Genomic DNA, 18,848 nt, shown 5'->3' with positions numbered 1-18,848 from the left:
CCTAGAGTGGAAGAGAATAATGTTTTTTAATTCTGGGGAACAATAAGAAGGCCAGAGTCACTGGATTGTAAGAAATGGACCTTTTCTGAGGGTCTTTAAACAGGATATCTCCCTGTATAATAAGGACTTGATGCTGATACTATTTTTTCCAAACTGAAAGAACTGTATAAGAGTTCAAACCTAAATTGATTCTTTGTAAGTAAATTGCAGTTAGAGGAGTCTTTTTCTTTTCTTTTAATCACTTTGTTCCTCCACTAAGATTTTGTTTTTAACTAATAATACAAAGATTGTTACATCAGTTGATAAGTTCTCTGTGAAGAAAATAATTAAAACAAGTAACATGGGTTTCTAAACCAAAACACTGGATTCGTTGGGGGGAGGAGGGAAGGCACTGCATTTTGCTTAAATAAACATTTTTTTAAGGGGAATTGTTTTGCTACTACTTACACTTAAAGCAACTTAAAGAATAATCATACTTATGTGATTTGAGTTATAATCCTTAAAATATTAGACATTGGTTGAGTGCAATTAAAATTCTCCTAATATCCTCATTAATTTGGATCCAGGGTGCATTTTTTTTTTTAATTAAAATAAGTTCATATAGAAAGGAAAAATGTGGGTAGGGTGTTAATATTATTGAAAGAATGAGCACAATTATTAGTTTATTTTTGTGTATCATATTTTCAATTCTTTATTGGTTAGTGAGCCAAAGCAATGTGTGATTGAGAAAGATAAGTGTCATGGGTTCTGTAGTTAGTATATGAATATATTAAGTCTTACTTAATTCCTATTACCTTTTTTAGGATAATTGGTATTTGGGTTGTTGGTTAAAAAAAAAAAAATTTCCACCAGAAATTTAGAATACTTAAAATTCTGAAATTGTACATACATAGATTCATTTTTCATAGAAATTCTGGGGAAAGCTTTCTAGTGCAACTACTTTTTTGAGGTAGTTAAAATTTAAAAAAATAAAGGAATATTGCTGAGGATGCCATTATATTTCACTTCAGCCACTTTCTAGCTGCCTGGAGTTGTTTAATAGCTTGATTAGTTAAATTACAAGCTTATAAAATATACCATGATGAGATTCTTTTTGGCTGGAAGAGATAAGGCAATCAGAGTTAAGGAATTTTCCTGTGGTTCCACGGTTCCTCTGCTAGGGTATATCAAATATCTGAGGCTGAATTTGAACTCAGATTCTCATGACTCAGGGTCTCTGTTCACTATGCCACCTAGCTGCCCCCTTTTATAGGATTCTTAACCATGCTGATGATATACTTTTCCTGTATCTCTGCAAAGCAAGATTGTAAGCAACATAATGTAAGAAAACAAGTTTGTTCTTTTAAAGTTTTTAATTGTATGGTATTGCTGGTTATAAAAGTTTTTGCTTGGGTGCTTGATTGAATGATAAGATTCCTGCATATTTAGGGATTTTTGCATCAATTTTCCTTGGGCCCTAATGATTGACAAACAGGATGCTCTTAATCATTTTAGAAATTAAGTGGATGACTACATCATATAAAATACAGACTTAAGTTTATTTTGGGTTTCTAGCAGATAGTATACATTTCAATTTGTAAGCTGCAAAATTAAATTTCGTTTAATATCTTAGGGAGAAGATTAAAAATCTTAATTTTTGGTCTCATGATATTTTCAATTGTCACAAGACAAGTAATAGAGGCTATATAAGCTTGCAGCTATTGATACTGACTTCAGAAATGTAAAGATATATGGTGGGTCACTGCAAAGAGAACTTTAATCTTGTTATTTTGAAACATTTTAGTGTAGTGTAATGGGTGATACTAATAGCTAAATTTATATAACTCTTAAAGGTTTTCAAAACTTTATTTTTTCATGATTTTGTTTTTCTTTTTTCCCCATTTCCTTTTTATTTTTTGAGTACTGTTCTGAGTTCTATTTTAGAGCAGTATAGTTAGTTTCTAATGAAAGACTTTTAATACTTGTTTCTTTTTTTTTTTTTAAAGATTCCTTTTATTGATTATTAATATTTACGCAAATAAAGATAGGGAGAGGTGAAACTAAAAGTTGCTCAGTTTTTTCTTCTTGTTCATTTTGGTAGCAGATAATGCATAGGAAAAAGACAAATTAGTGATTAAAATAAGTAAGATTGTTGTATTCATAGTGGACAGTGCCTTGGTCACATTTGGTTAATAATCCTCAAATTATTTAAAAACTTATGAAAAAATTTTAATGATGTCTCAGGTATTTGTTTTTTGATGATAGATTAAGACCACTGACATGTTAAATTTCCAGTTTTGGTACATTTCTGGTGCATGAAGCAATAATAACTTTTCAAATAAAAAATATTTTTTTGTTGTAGTTATACAGATTTGGTGGTGGCAAAATGGCTTTAATCAGTTTGAAATATTTGAACTTATCACATCAACAGGAAGAGGTGTTTAAAAAATTATTTTGAAACATATACTTTGGTGTACAGTAGTTATAAACTAATAAATTTGGGTTTGGTTTTTTGCTAATAGGTTTTATTTTTTTCCAGGTTCTTTAATGTGTGAGAAGCAACTAAATACATGGTACTCAAAACAAGCCTATTGTGTTTTCTGAAACTAACATCATTTTGCCTTGTTCCCATTGTCATAATCCCTACCCAATTTCTATTCTGAATCTGAGAACCAAAATTTACCAATACTACATTTTGTAGCAAATGATAACTACCTGTGGATACATTTCTTCTATAGGATAATTCTTCAGTGCAAATTAATTAAAAAGAAGCAGTAAATGCCCTATGCCCAATTTACTCTAGGGAAAGGAAGTTGCTTCTGTGTTTGTTTAATTTAAACTATTTCCATAGGATCCTTTTTTTAAAATAATTTTTAATAAGTTGTTTCATAAAAGTTATTTTTAGGCAGTACTTGTTTTGTGGGTTTATTTTTTTGTATTCTTGGTTTCTTAATTTCTTTTGAAATTCAGACACGTTGCATTTTGAAGTTCTTGTTCTGGGAATTATTCTCCTTAATTTATATCAGTAGTGATGTGTAGAGCATTTTTTTCATGATTAGAAATGTTTAATTTCTTCATCTGAAAATTGTCTATTCATATCCTTTGACCATTTGTCAATTGGAGAATGGCTTTTGTATTTTTATAAGTTTTAGTCAATTCTCTGTATATTTTAGAAATGAGGCCTTTATCAGAACCCTTAGATATACATCTTTCCCCAAGTTTTCTGCTTCCCTTCTAATCTTGGCTGCATTGGTTTTGTTTGTATAAAAACTTTTAATTTTAAATAATCCATTTTGCATTTCATATGTTCCCTAGTTCTTCTTTGGCCATAAATTCCTTCCTTTACAGATCTGAGAGGTAAACAATCCCTTGTTCTCCTAATTTGCTTATAGTATCCATTTTGACCATATCTTGTTAAAATGTTGGTCGATTTTCAAATTTCTACCATACTGTTTTCCAATTTTTTCTGGGAATCATTCTTGCCAATGCCAAGTACTTAAGTTTTTTCAGGGATATCAGTAGTCAGGATCTTAAAAGTCTTGACTTTATTGTGTGGTATTGGTTTACTACATATAAGATTACCCTAAAGGGGTTTTGGGGTTCACATTAAAGGTTGAACAATTTTGGGCACTTTTTTATAGAGCACTGATGAACTAAAAAAATCCATATAACTCTTTGCACATACAATGATTTTTCTCTTCCAGTTGATATTATTTAATGCACACACGTATACACACTGAATGTTCTGGCTTGTAGTCAAAAATTTTTTTTAATTTGCAATTTGGAAGAAATAGATCCTATATTGTACCTCTTTTACTCATAAGAACAAATAGGGAGAGATGAATGACTAGTATTTGAATTGTAGACTGATTGCTAGCCTTTCTTTTGAGTACATACCCAAATTCCTTTAGGCTATATGTAATGTACTTGTCACATTTTCAGTTGTAAGAACGTTTAATGTCTTTGTATGACTACTTCAATTAAGACATGAGATCTTTCTATACAGATTTATACATCTATTCCATAGTGAATAATTAGCAAGGTACTAGCATTCCCCATCCAATACCTTTTCCCAAAGTTTTCTTTTTCCTGTCAATCACGTGTGTGTGTGTGTGTGTGTGGGTGTGTGTGTGAGACGAAGTTGGGGTTAAGTGACTTGCTCAGGGGTCACACAGCTAATAAGTGTTAAGTGTCTGAGGCTGGATTTGAACTCTGATTCTAGAGTCATTACTCTGTCCATTGTTCCATTTAGTTGCTCTCTATACTTATGAAAAGGTGTGACCACTCTTTATTCACATCTTTTCTCCCCATTCCCAGACTTGTATTTGGCAAAGAAATCTGCCACTTCTGTCTCAAAGAGGCAATTATAAATGGACACCTTGATCATTTTCTGTGCATGTGGATTAAGAGTGGAGCATGTGTGCATATTCAGCATATGAAAACATGTGTAGATTCATACATATAGTCTGCCTTTGTACATGCATTTGAAAAGACAAATGGATAACTTGTGTGCTCTGCCTGTGATCAAGAAAATGATATACGAGAAATATTCTTTGCAACTGTTCTAGTTTTCCTGGAACCCCAGAGACTTCTTTCCCTTCACTTGGTCAGATTGATACTCGTGTGCCTGCCTGTCATGTCAGTTCTTCCTCACGTTGACAGTGAAGTACTTCCCAGGTTTCAACATTTTACAAAGCACTTCTATCAGCTAGCTGTTACCACTATGGGATCTGATAAGACAGGTTAAGCATCATTTTTTGTTGGAAAAACCAAAATGGTAAAGACAGAACATTCTGATAAGAAAGACTGCTAAAGATTGGTGACTAACTTTTAGTGTCTATGTAGCTTTATGCGTGAGTTCCTAACATTCAGGCCTAGTAGGATAGTCCTTGGAGGCAGTAAATACTATAGATGTCTTTTCTGTTTTGTAGATCAAGCTTAGAGACTAGCACATGGTCACAGAACTAGGATTCAAAGCCAGATAGATTCCTTCAGACTACAAGTTTAGGATACACAGCCAGTTGCCTCTCTGTGCATGGATTTCCATCTCCTTTCCCTCAGTAAGAATTGGCTTGAGTGGCATTCTTGATGTAGTGGAAAAAGAACTTGATTCAGAATACCTGGCTCTGCTACTTGTCATCTTTATAGCATTTGTTAGTGTTCAACATTTACTTTTATATATTTTGATTTTTTTTTTTTTTTAAATCTTTCCCTCTCATCCTTCCCCCACATGCCATAGCACTCAATCTAATACAGGTTATACCTATTCAATCATATTGGACATCAAAACCCTTCCAGATAAATTGTGAACTTTTGACCTTCATGACCTACCTACAAACTATAAAAAAAATTGAAAACCAAATTACTAAGAGGATATAAATCAGAAAAATAACCGAAGTCATAGAAATATTTCTTGGGGGAATGGTAAATTAAGCCATTTCTTAAAATAATGAGCATGAGGTGGTGGAAGATGAAGAAAAGATTCAAGGTGAGAACAACCTAAATTTAAAAAAAAAATTGTTCCATGTGTACATTTATAGGGAGAAGAGATATATTGCAATGAAAACAAATCTACAGAGTTTAAAAGAGGGTCAAGGGAAAGGACTTTTTCCTTGGCTGATGAACTTATAACTGAGAGGCAAAAGGGGCCTATAAAAAAAACCTATAGGTTTTTGAGACCTGTATTTTTGTGGTCATATTCCATTGATTACAAATGTGACTTTCATTGACTAAGACATTTTTGTTAGGTGATGAATTTTTCAGTTACTTTAGACTCTATGATTCTGTTTCGGAGGGGTTTTTGTTTAGGTTTTTTTTGCTAGACATACTGAGTGGCTTGTCATTTCTGAGGCCAACAGGGATAAGTGACTTACCCAAGTACATAATACTAGTAAGTATCTGAAGGCAGATTTAAACTCAGGGAGATGAGTCCTCTTGACTCCAGACCTAACAGTCTATCCTTCATTGCTACCTAGCTGACTTTATTAATTTAGGTAATTATTAAGTAATAGAAAAGAAGATGAATAAAAAGATTGAAGCTTATTACCAACAATGACTTCAAAGAAATTTCTGACTGGAAATCTTGAGAAATAGGCTGGTTACATATTGAAAACAAGTTTTAGAGAAAGGAGAACTGTCTTTGTACCTTCCTTGCGCATTGGAGAAACTCCCTAGGTAAACTTTTGTCTTCCTAATTGTTCTTGGCTGTGTCCTCTGGGCTCAAGCAGATCAAGTCTAATTCTTTTTCAGTATGATTTGCCTGTGTTGATAATACTGGGTCTTTTCAGACCTATTCTCAGTAGGGTATATGGATCAAGAAGCCCAGTGGCCCCTCTTGGTCTGAGATGGCAGAAAGAGGGACTGGGAGGAGAACATTGAATTCTGATAGTTCTCAATAAAATTTGTACAGTGAAATGAGGTCCTAATATTTGCCTTCTCTCATCTTCTTCCCTCAAATTGTTTGTAGGGTTTTTGTTTTTGTTTTTTTGTTTGTTTTTAGAAACCCTTATCACTGTTGATTAATGATAAGGGACACTTAGACCTATTTGTTAGACCTATTTGTTCTTTCTCCCTCCCTCTGGGTCCTCTGACATCTTTATCTGACCGCTCAGTACTGTAAACAAGTCTATTCTTGTCTCCCCGGTATGTGCAATATTCTGATGTACGTTGTAAAGGCCATCAACTTTGATTCCTGTAGAAATATATCTTTGAAAATGCTGAAGAGAATAATGAACTATAACATTAGAGTGATGATGTTATGTCTTAATGGTTTTTATTGTTTCATTCTGAAGATGGTGGAGCCAGGACAAGACTTGTTGCTTGCTGCTTTGAGTGAAAGTGGAATTAGTCCAAATGATCTTTTTGATATTGATAATGGAGATCCAGGCCTAGCAACTCCAACACCTACTCCACCTGTTCAGCAGGTAAGAAAATTCTTAAAAGTCTTATGATTTTTGTTGTTACTGCTTCCTTTCCTTAGTTTAAGACATGATTTTGGACATTTAAATGTAGAAGGAATTCATAGGTTTTCAACTTCGAAGGGTTAGACTACATATTAATTTACTTCTAAGTATTCTCACTTAATTCTCCTAATATTTCTGTTCATTGGTTTACCACATATTAGTACATGTTTAAGAATAAAAGAAATTTTTTGTATTTTATAATATCCACTTAATGGATAGTCAATCCCTATGACATCTTTGTTTATTACTCTTAGGAAAGTAGAGTTATGTATGCGACTTGTTTGTAAGCAAAACAAGACTACAAAATTGATACTCAAAGCAGCTAATTGGAAAAATTTTATACCTTGAGTTGTGTTATGCATACTGATCTTGGATCTCATTGGAGATCCTCCATTGAAATAAAGGATTTTATTGTAAATTAGTAAATTTATATTTTCTTTGTGATTCTTTATATTGAAGGACTTTGTTTTCAGTTTAAATGTAAAGTATTTTAACTTTGGAAAATTATAATCAACTTCAAAAATATCAAAACTTGCTTGCACTCATTCTTTCTGTCTTTTGTCTACTGCACACACACTTTCTCTTCTTTCTTCTCTTTCTCTCTGTCTCTCTTTCCAGTCAGTGCCACTTAGTGCATTAGAACTAGGCTTGGACACTGAGGCAACAGTTCCTGTTAAGCAAGAACCAGAGACTGTATCTACTCCAGCACTATTAAATGTTAGGGTAAGAATCTCATCCAGAGAGAGAATTATAGAGACTGAATGCGAATTGAAGCTTAGTATTTTCACTTTGTTTTTTTCTTTCTCATTTTTTCCCCTTTTGATCTGATTTTTTTTCTTGCACAACATGACATATATATTTATGTGTTTAAAAGGATTGCACATATTTAGCCTTTATCAGATTGCTTGCTGTCTTTGGGAGGGGGTAGGAAAGAAAAAAATTGGAACACAAAGTCTTAGGAAAAAGGATAAAAACTATCTTTTATTTGGGGGGGCACCCCAAAAAAATCTTAGGATAAGAATAGTTTGAATTGTATATAGTAGGACCAGGGTATAAGGTTCTAAAAAGAAGGAAGCCCAGTAGTAAATTCAGTTGAATTGGGTTTTCTCTCATCTTTCAAGTGTCATGTGTCTCCTCACAGAAATATAATTTTTGTCTAAGACCTCAGTGGGATCTTCAAAAAAATACTTATCAATCTGTCATATTTATGGTGTTATTTAGAAATCTCATTTCTTGAGGCAGTGTTCACATTAAGACAATACATAAAGAGAAAACTGCCTACATTATTTAAACTTTGAAGAACTCTTGAGTTTGCTTTAGATTTCCTCTGGCCCTCTAGAAACCCTTGGAATATGCATTAATCAAAGACTTATCATCATTGAATTGATGTGAGGGGGTGATCGTTATATCTTCAGATAAATGAAAATACAGAATTTTCATTTGTCATGGTAAATCACTGAGGAATCTTTGTTATTTTATTATAAAAGAGATTGTAACTGAGATGTAAGAATTGGTGAACAAAATAAAGAAGATTGCTTTGATTGCTTGCATGAAAGTGCCCATTGAATCCTATTAAACATGAGAGACAATTGAATTGTACATTCTTAATCCTTACCCATAACTCCACTTTTCTCCAAATCCCATTACTATATGGTTTCATAATAAACTTTAATATAGTAATAATTTAATTGTTAATAGGATGCATTTATTTGCCAGACTAATTCACATTCTTGGGATGTTCTGTTTTCAATTTTCAGGTTTTATACACCAACCAATTATATATGCAAACACATTTAGTGTTGGAATAGAATTTTAGTGCTTTAAGGGACTAAATGGGACCCTAGTAGTGACCCAGGAAGGGGAATAATTGTCTAGTCCTGATTTACTTTATAGATGAGGCAAATTGAAGGCTAGAAAAATTAAGGAAAATGAACCAGAAATTGCAGGGACCTAGAAGTTAAAACAGTCTGCAAAATTTCAAATCATGTGATAACATTTATCTTAGAGATACAAAAAACTCTGCTGTCTACAGTCCCTGATGTTGCCATTGATATTTTTTTCATAGACACAACCACCATCTACTACAACTTTTGTGCTGAATCAAATAAATCAACTTCCAACTTTGGGAACCACAATCGTGATGACTAAAACCACACCAGTAACAACTACAAGGCAAACCATAACTTTAACGAAAATCGTCCAGACTGGCACAAATACACGGCCTTCGGTTTCAGCACCAGCAGTCCGTAATGCCTTGACCACCACACCTTCAAAGGATCAGATCCAGCTAAAAGATCTGCTGAAAAATAATAGTCTTAATGAACTCATGAAACTGAAGCCGCCTGCTAATATTGCTCAGCCAGTGGCAACAGCAGCCAGTAAGTCTTCTCATTTTCACTAATACATTTCTGATGCCTTCCAAAGGAAGAGAAATTAAAAATCTTTACTTTTTTTCTTAAGTTGTATGGTCAAACAGAATTGGGTTTGAAGAAAAGTATTGTCTATATGAATTGGTATGTTGTGTACAGCCCAGCTTCATAGACTGTTTTGCAACTCCATATGGGGTCTAATAACTGAACAAAATTATGATTTACTATTAGTCCTGATATATTCAGCAACCATTTATCAATCCCCTGCTTGGGTATAAGATCCTGTGCTCACTTGATTTGGTGAATTTCACAAAAGCAGCAAAAACCACAAACCCATAGCATGATATCTGTCTTCAAAGAGCTTATCCTTTAGTGAGGAAAGAAATATTCATTTAGTTATAATAAAAAATAAAATGTGAAAGTGCAGTAAGAGAGGTACAAAAGGAGGGAGAGATTACTCCTGCCTAGGAAAATTACGTAATTTTATTTGAGGAGCAGTATAAGCATAGAAGGAAGTGCAGAGATTTGTAATGAAGGAATCCTTCTAATACTAATTTTGTAATTTATCAGCTTGGTGACAACTCCTTTGACCTTTTTGGACCTCAGTTTCCTTATCTGTCAAGTAGAGTTACTAATACTTGAAATACCCAGCATGGTTTTCTATATCAGTGCAAGTAGTTGATATTTATGGGGTAAAGATTTTCTAGAACTTGAAAAGGGACCACAAGATCATTTAGTCTAATTTCTACATGAGCTTATCTGATCCATTGAGACCAAGTGTTCATTAGATCACTTTTTCTTGAAGACCTGTCATGAAAAGGAACTTTTTACTACCTTCCAAAGCAATCTATTTCCTATTTAGATACTATCAGTCATTAGTAAGTTTTTTTCCTCATAATTGGGAGCAGGGGGTTGGGCAGATACAAAGTGGAAAGAGCAGTCATTTGAGGCAGCCAGAGCAGTTAAAAACATAGATATAGCTCCAGAAAACTTTTTAGTTCTGTTTATTTTATTTTAACAGATATAATGCTTGTCTTTAAAGTATTCATTATTGATTAAATTTCTCAAATGACCATATTACTCATGACATTGACATTGACAGCATTAAAGAGTTATGAAACTTATGGGAAATTTTCATTTTGAAGTTTCAGAAAAGATTTTGTTGATTCTAAAGAGTTCATTAGAGTTTTATTAGTGAGTTTCTGTTATGTTTTTAAGATGGAATAATTTTCCTTTTAATCTTGATTATAAAAAAATTCATCTATGAAGCAAAGCATATTACCCCCTTACCTGTAGTGGTATTGCTTTTGTAGTTGTGGTTTTAAGGTTGATGTCATAATTCAGGTTATTTGATTAGTAAGATTATACTATATAAGATAGGGATGGTGACTATTAGATTGGAACAGAATAAGCCAGTCTTTCTGTTGTATCTTGTTTCACAATACTATAGTTGCATTTAGGAGCTTTAGGAGAGTTACTGATTAGTCTTTAAATATGACTAATTGTGAATCCTTTCAAAATTAATAACATTTTTGTTAAAATGGTGTGTTGTTCTGTTTTTAAAAAACCAAAACAAAATGTGGGGGAGACAGTGCCTTCTAATAGTTGATTTTATTGTATAACTCTTGCATAGGAAAAATAATAGAAGCCATCTGAGATAGTTGGTCTAAGTATTATTCTCATAGTGCAGAAGAGGAATTTGAGACTTAAGGAATAATAGTTATAGTCATGGTAATCTGACTGCTTATCTTGTATTATTTTTGCTTGTTTCTTTTTTTTTTTTTTTTTTTCCCCCAAAGGCCTATGCCTTTGCTTGTGCTGATGGTTATGGGGAAAGGGGATGGTATAGAAAGAGATGAGAAATTGATTAAATTATTGATTTGTTATTAAAATATATAAGGACTATATTATAGCCTCTTTGGAATGACTTGGGGAGTGAAGTCACTGATAAAGGTGTACTTCTTCCCTTCAATGATCTTGTAATCTAGTTGATTAAAATAAGATAGTATTTGAAGGAGTGGTAGTTATGGGTTAACAGGGAGAGGCACAGGTATGGGGTAGACAAGGAGTGAATTGGTGAGAAATTAGCTGTGAACTATTTAGACATAATGGTAATTGACACAGATCAGAGAAACACTGCTAATGACTATCAGCATTGTTTTGGGGGACCCTTTTCTTCTGTACTTAAGGATCATTTGCCTTTTAGAGTTATAATCCTTAATTGGGTGCCATCATGATGGCTGAGTACTAATTGGACCAAAAAAATCTTTGTTGGGAGGAATTTGAGAATTTTTTTATTTTAAAATGAGAGTAGAGGCTTTTGCTTGTTGCATTATGATAAAAGAAGTAGAGCATAGATTTTGAACACATTTGAGTTTTGGAATGCAGATGTAAAAAGCTAAGAGTCACTAATCCCTGATTCACTGAGGCAATTCGAAAGAACAAGCCCTAGAAATCTATTGGAGTGGAATAAAATTGAAAAAGGAATGTCAGGTGGAAATTGAAAGTGGTGTGATCACATATGTACTAGGAGCTTTTCTGATTTTTACTTAAATGGTAAAACACTAAATCAGAAATTAAAAACAATAGAGCAATGATTTTGCTGATTCTTACCTCCTCACTGGGCATTCTCCAAGATTATTTTCTTTTTCCCTCACTTCTTTTAGTAAAATTATTTCCTATTTCATGGATTTAGTTGTCTTTTCTGTGTTGGTTTCAGAAGCTGTCAATTTCTGATAGAACATCTACATTTATGTATACCATCTGAATATCAGTATATAAACTAGATTAAAGTTTCCAACTTCTCTTTTTGTTAAGATACCTTGTAGGCTCAACTGATTCTGTTCCTTACTCAATTTCTTATATATTTTATCATTCAGAGAATTTAAAAGCCACCTAGTTCATTCTCTGTTTTACAGATAATGAAGCAGACTCCAGGGTACCCTTCACATTTCTCCTAAGTTATAAGGTGGAAAGTAGCAAACCCTAGAACTCAGGTATCGACCGCTAACATAAGCCCCCAGTTTCAGTCAGGTTGCTTTACTCACTATTTGTCTTTTGAACAGGTTATTTTTATTCCTGCCTGTATTGTTCTTTCTGCCAAGAATGCCTCCTTCTTTCCTTTCCATCTGTTTAAATTCTATCTGTTCTTCAGGACATGGTTCAGTTATGACCTCATTCCATAGATGTTTCTGCCTTCTAAACTAAACTTAAACATTTACCATCACGGAACACTTGTTTTTTTTTTTTTTTTAACTGTCACAGGTTTTGCTGTAAGCCATTTCCTATTTATTTTGATCTCAAAATGACAATTCATTATAGGACATTAGACCATGTTTTCTATATCCATTTCCCACTTTTAATACTAAGTATTTAGCAAAATAAGAATCCAAAGTAGGAGTAGAATGTTACCATAATTGTTGGTTTAGATTAATTGGTAAATAATGTACTTTGACTAAAGAGTTAAAGAAGGTAATTCTTTTATTAGGAGGTTAGTTACCAGTTCTAAACTCTCCAGTAGAACTATATAAATTATAACTGTAAATAAAATCTTTTTAAACAATGTATCCTTTCATTTTCTATCTACTTGGCAGATGATTAGAATGTTTAGTAGCATTCCCATTAACTATCTTAAGTATTATTTAATTTATGTAAATTGAGATATTTTAACCGGTCACTACAATTCTTTGGTGGGGCAGCTAGATGGCAGAGTAGATAGTGTGCCCTGCCTGAAGTCCGGGAGACTCACCTACCTGAGTTCAAATGTGGCCTTAGATGCTTACTATCTGTGTGACCCTGGGCAAGTCCCTTAACCATCTTTGCCTCATTTTTCTCATCTGTAAAATGAGTTGGAGAAGGAAATAGCAAAACATTCCAGTGTCTTTGCCAAGAAAACCCCAAGTGGAATTGGACACAAATGGGAAAAAAGCACTGTCCTTTGATGGTTCTGTTGATTTCAATATCTGAAGTGGGGAATGAAATTATGAATAGCCCAGAGACTTGGATATTCTGAGCTAACCCTTTCTATGTGTTGACTGATTTGACTGGTATAGAGAATAAATAAGGTTTGCCTATTGCTGAACTCTTTAGGCCTCATGAGGTCCCCAGTTTTCCCACAGGGGATTATAGGAGGAGGGGAAGAGATTCAATCCTCCTGATCCTCATTATTTCTAACTTAACATGTCATTTGGTCAAGAGATAGGAATTAGACTTGTGGTTTCATTGTTATAGGAATAATGACAACAGCAGCTAGCATCAGTTTTGGAAAACACTTGTATATTAACTCCCATTGTCAATGAAAGTCACCTCTGCAACTAAGAATTTTAGAGGGCTTTGTTGAACAGAGGTATCTGACATGCTGCTTGTAGACCTCTACAAGCAGTTCAGTTCAAACCAGATTCAGTTATAATTGGAAAATATTTAACGGGATAAATAAAAATATAGTAAAATGTGTTATTATATTTTTACATTTTTATTCTAATAGTATATTATTTTCCAGGTATGTATAAAGATGATTTTCAACTTTTTTTTTTTTTTTTTTTTTTTTTTTTTTGTAATATTTTGAATTTTAAAAAAATTTTTTTTTCCCTTACCTCCTCCATCACCTCACTAGCAAATAGTGTGATGTATTTTTTAATATTTACATATGAGTCATATTGTGAAAGAAAAATCTTAACAAAAAGAAAAAGCCATGAGAAAGGGGCGGGGGAGGTGAAAACAGCATGCTTTGATCTTCATTTAGTCTCTGCATGTGGGTGATATTTTCTATTCCAAATTTATTGGAATTATCTTGGATCATTGTATTGCTGAGAAGAGCTAAGTTATATCATAGTTGATCATTGCACAATGTTGTGTTACTATGTACAACATTCTCCTGGTTTTACTCACTTTGCCCAGCATCAATTTGTGTAAATCTTTCCAGGCTTTTCTGAAATCAACCTATTAATCATTTCTTATAGAGCAGTAGTTATATATTATAATTCTGTACCATAAATAATTCAGCTATTCCCCAATTGATGGGCATATACTTATTTTCCAGTTTTTTTGCCACCACTTTGGGCATTTCAAATGTTCTCCATAGTGGCTGGATCAGTGACTTTATGTTTTAAAACTAAGTCAATATTTAGCTCACAGGGATCTTTCTGTGCTCTTTATGATTCCTGTTTCTATGAGTTGGTGTTTTTTTTGTTTTTTGTTTTTTTTTTTTTTTTTTTTTGAGGCTGGGGTTAAGTGACTTGCCCAGAGTCACACAGCTAGGCAGTGTTAAGTGTCTGAGACCAGATTTGAACTCCCGTCCTCCTGAATTCAAGGCTGGTACTCTATCCACTGCACTACCTAGCTGCCCCCTCTATATGAGTTGTTACTACTGGATTTGAATGAATGCCTTGCCCAGAGTCACACAGCTGTGTGTGTGTGTGTGTGTGTGTGTGCGCGCGCGCGCGCGCGTGCGTGCACATGCATATATATGTGTTTTCAAATCTTCCTGGTTTCTCTCTGTACATGTTACCATGCTCCCTTAGACTAAATGTATCATGTATTTGTCAGGGTATTTGTACTGTAGAGTAAAAGGGCAGCAAGAATACTCTTCAGCATCAGTACAGAATTGTTTTATCTCTGGAAAGGAGAGAGGGAGGCTAAAAGTTCCCAAATTGATTATTTATTTATTTTTTTTTCCTTCCAGAAATAATGGCTTTGCCTCCAAAGATAGTAAGTGCTATCAATTTAGCACTGATTCCACTTTGAGGATAACACTGGATTTGTGGCTTCTATTTAACCACTTAGGTGTCTCAAAAAATAAAAGTATCTTTATAATATACTAAATCCAGGGTTTTATGTGATTTCCCCCCTCCCCCCCCTTTGGTTCAAAAACTATATTCATATTTTCCTAGTGAGACATTAATTAATTAAAGTTAATGTCATAAAAGTGTTCCTTGTTCTAGTAAGTCGTGGTATTAAAATTCTAGGGTGTAATGTTTTCAAGAAATAGAGATTGAGAAATTGGTAGCTGTATTGTAAGGATAGTAAATTTTATAGGAAAACCAGGGAGGAGATAATAACTGAAAATTGCTCTTTAAAATGCAGTGGCTTTTTTTTTTTTCTTTCTAAAGCTGATGTCAGCAATGGAACAGTCAAAAAGGAAGCTTCTAATAAAGAAGTTGCACGAATATGGATAAATGATATCAAAATGAGAAGTTTCTCGCCCACTATGGTGAGTTTTCAGAAAATACCTGACTATATTTCCTTGAGGATGAGAAAGTATATTGAATAATTATTTGTTCCTAGCAAGCTTCAAAAGTGACTAAAGTATTTTGAGTTGTTCAGGCTCTAAATAGAGGGAAAGGTAAGATTCATTAGAATAAACAAATATTAAGAAGGGGAGAGTTTCCTTCCAATATTTTGATTGGCAGAGTGAGAGAGAGCTTGGATTTAATACTCTGGGGAATGAATAACCTTGGGCAAGAGAACATGATTGAGTTTTCTGTTTTTGAGCAGCCTTCCCTTTGCAGACCAACACTTCTAAAACTAGTAATCACAAAAAGCTCTGGGGGAGGGGAGTAGAGGAAGGAGGGAACCACACTGAAAGAAGTAGCCCTTGTAGACTTCCCTGGTCTTATAGAGCCTAGCTTTGTTGCTCCTCTTGAGCAAAAACAAATAAACAGAAAACTCCACTGGGAATGTTATAATAAAATAAGACTCTTAGTATGCAGGGGGATTAGGAATGGGGAAAGACTAGTGGACAAAAAGTAGAGGTAAGGTTTGGCTATTGCTGTTTTGTAGATAAAACGTTTAATGGGCCAGAACTAGAGTCTGGACAATGAAATGGAGGGAAATGTTAGGGGAAAAAAGAATTGAAATGACCGCTTTGGTTTTATTGTTGAGTCATTTCAGTCGTGTCTGACTCTGTTACCTTATTTGGTTTTCCATTTCTTTTTCTAGCTCATTTTACAAATGAGGCAAGGTTAAATGACTTTTCTGGAGACACATTAGAAAGTGAGGGATTTGAATTCCGATCTTTTGGCTCTAGGTCTAATGTTCACTGTGCCACCTAGCTGCTCTTTAGTTAATTAAAAGCAAATCTCATCTTTTAAGGAGAGCTATTTGATTTTGTAAATTGATTGGGATTCCAGGGACAAGTCTGTTGTGGATTTCAATTCAAAATGCATCTAAAGCCGAATATCATTTTAATCACTCCCATATAACAATGCTTTTGTGAGGAAGAGCTTTTAGAAGGTTTATCCAGTAGGAGCATTCATCTCTGTGGATGGAAGGAGTTGCCTGTGAGCTTGTGTGAAAGAAGAGCAGGCTTAGCCTGCTCTCTCTCTATGGGCCCTCCTACCCTGCCAACCCAGAATTGAGTGAATGTGCAGGACCTGGAACTCTGGGAATGATCCCAAGCAGAACTCCTATTGCAGATGAGAATCAGCTGGGTTTTGTGAAGAAATCCTCACTCTGCCACCTTTGGCCAAATCATTTAACTTTTTGGACTATATGGGTTAGATGATTTTAAAGGACTCTTCTGCTTCCTGAGTTCTAAGGATTAAGGAGAAGCAGGGCAGAAGTATAGAACATGTGAAATAGTACAACAAGAACTCTCTTATATAAAGAAGTAAAAGGATAACATTCAGGATTTGGGAGAGGTTTTATCATGCTAGCAAGATTCTGATGGTGTTGCAGTTGGAATTTGATGTTTCCAAGAATAAGAACCTATATTTATATTCTGCATAATCAATAATCCAGAAAAGTGAAAGTCACTCTTTGATTAGCAAACTTCTTATGTTGTAGAAAGTACCAGTGGTTAAAGATGAAGAAGAACCAGAAGAAGAAGATGAAGAAGAAATGGGTCATGCAGAAACCTATGCAGAGTACATGCCAATAAAATGTATGTCTTACTGGTTTGCCATAGAATTTTTTTTGCTACATACATTAGTTTGGACTTTTCATTGGAGATCAATTACCAGATTTCAACTTGGCCACTTAATATTTTTGCTTTGTTTGTTTTAACTTTTTGGTTTTTATCTGTGCAAGTTGTGCTTGGATTGATTAAATTATGCATTCTTAAAATGTTAGAATTTTAGATCATTCCTGTGTATCTATATACATACATTAGCTATCAGCCTTTAAGAGTAAGACATTTTGGATGATAACATTGTCTTGCTTTGCCATGGAACTGATAATTATGTGGCTAACAGAATATTGCACAACAAACAGTATTTGGTCTTTATTTTCCAGAGGTTTCTTAAGCTAGTTTACAACAGAGAAAAATAGTTTGTCCTTGGTTTATGACAGGAATGATGTCATTGTAGCAGTTTAGCAGGTCATTAGCAGAACCATTTTCATCCCCTTGCTATTAAACTAAGATACTTTTAAAAAATAATTTTCCATTATTGAATTAATCTTAGGATATTTGTCATATTTAAATCATTTCATTGTAAAAGAAGCAAACACTTATGGATTATGTTCTGTTTCTGAAAATGTTTCTTAGTAGCTAATAAGCAGAAATCCCTTTTGATAGAGTTGGTCACAATTGTGTTTAAACTTATTAATACTAATTTTTAATAACAGTAAAAATTGGCCTCAGACATCCTGATGCAGTAGTGGAAACCAGCTCTTTATCCAGTGTCACACCCCCTGATGTTTGGTATAAAACATCTATATCTGAAGAAAGCATTGATAATGGCTGGTTATCAGCATTACAACTTGAAGCTATCACCTATGCAGCCCAGGTATGATGTAGTACTAGTAGTATTTAAGATACTGTTTTTGTGAGACTTTTTTTTATATATATTTACATATATATTGTGTGTGTGTGTGTATTTTTTCAAACAAGAAAAATTGTTGCTTTCTTGGAAAAATCATTGTGGATTTCATGTCTTTAAAACATATTTAGTTTTGTATCATTTTTTAAAAATATGATTCATTAAATGCCTGTTCTCTTTCAGCAACATGAAACATTTCTACCTAATGGAGATCGAGCTGGATTTTTGATAGGTGATGGTGCAGGTGTAGGAAAAGGGAGAACTATAGCTGGTATAATTTATGAGAATTACCTGTTGAGTAGGAAAAGAGCATTATGGTAAGTTTAATAATTGTCCAACTGTGTAATTAGGAAATGTGCTGCAGGCTTTGTTTGAATTGGACAGTGTGGTATGTTTTACTCAATTTTTTTTTAGAATAACGTGATTTCTATTTTCCTCCCCTTTTGACAGGTTTAGTGTATCAAATGATTTAAAATATGATGCTGAAAGAGATTTGAGGGACATTGGAGCAAAAAACATTTCGGTTCATTCATTAAACAAGGTGTGGAAACTTTTTACTATGTACGATTGAGGCAAAACTTTAGGTATGCTTGTGTGAGGAGACTAAAATGCATGCTATATGTATTTGTGTTGTTTTTGACCAAGTGTCAATGTACTGTAAAGACATTTCAAGCAGATTAATTGCTTTCGATAGAGTACTTGAGTAATTTGGAATGTTACTTTCCTCAAAGATCAGAGGATATGCCTTGATTGGAATTCAGTATACTTTCAGTATCCACAAA

General features: G+C 33.8%; 1 protein-coding gene across 2 annotated transcripts in view; it reads left to right on the top strand.

Moving 5' to 3' along the window:
* The window catches only part of SBNO1 (strawberry notch homolog 1), a 64,982-nt gene that overhangs the window by 24,975 nt on the left and 21,159 nt on the right, over nt 1-18,848 (top strand). For both annotated transcript variants that reach the window (XM_074299012.1, XM_074299003.1), the window contains exons 2-8: nt 6,771-6,902; nt 9,007-9,319; nt 15,418-15,518; nt 17,093-17,189; nt 17,873-18,033; nt 18,250-18,383; nt 18,517-18,607. In XM_074299012.1, the coding sequence (XP_074155113.1) occupies nt 6,771-6,902; nt 9,007-9,319; nt 15,418-15,518; nt 17,093-17,189; nt 17,873-18,033; nt 18,250-18,383; nt 18,517-18,607 (1,029 nt within the window). The remainder of the gene's footprint in view (nt 1-6,770; nt 6,903-9,006; nt 9,320-15,417; nt 15,519-17,092; nt 17,190-17,872; nt 18,034-18,249; nt 18,384-18,516; nt 18,608-18,848) is intronic.

This window comes from Sminthopsis crassicaudata, chromosome 1, assembly GCF_048593235.1.
Source record: "Sminthopsis crassicaudata isolate SCR6 chromosome 1, ASM4859323v1, whole genome shotgun sequence".
NCBI lineage: Eukaryota > Metazoa > Chordata > Mammalia > Dasyuromorphia > Dasyuridae > Sminthopsis > Sminthopsis crassicaudata.
The sequence above is the reverse complement of the archived record's forward strand: the minus strand, read 5'-3'. Positions and strand labels throughout refer to the sequence as shown.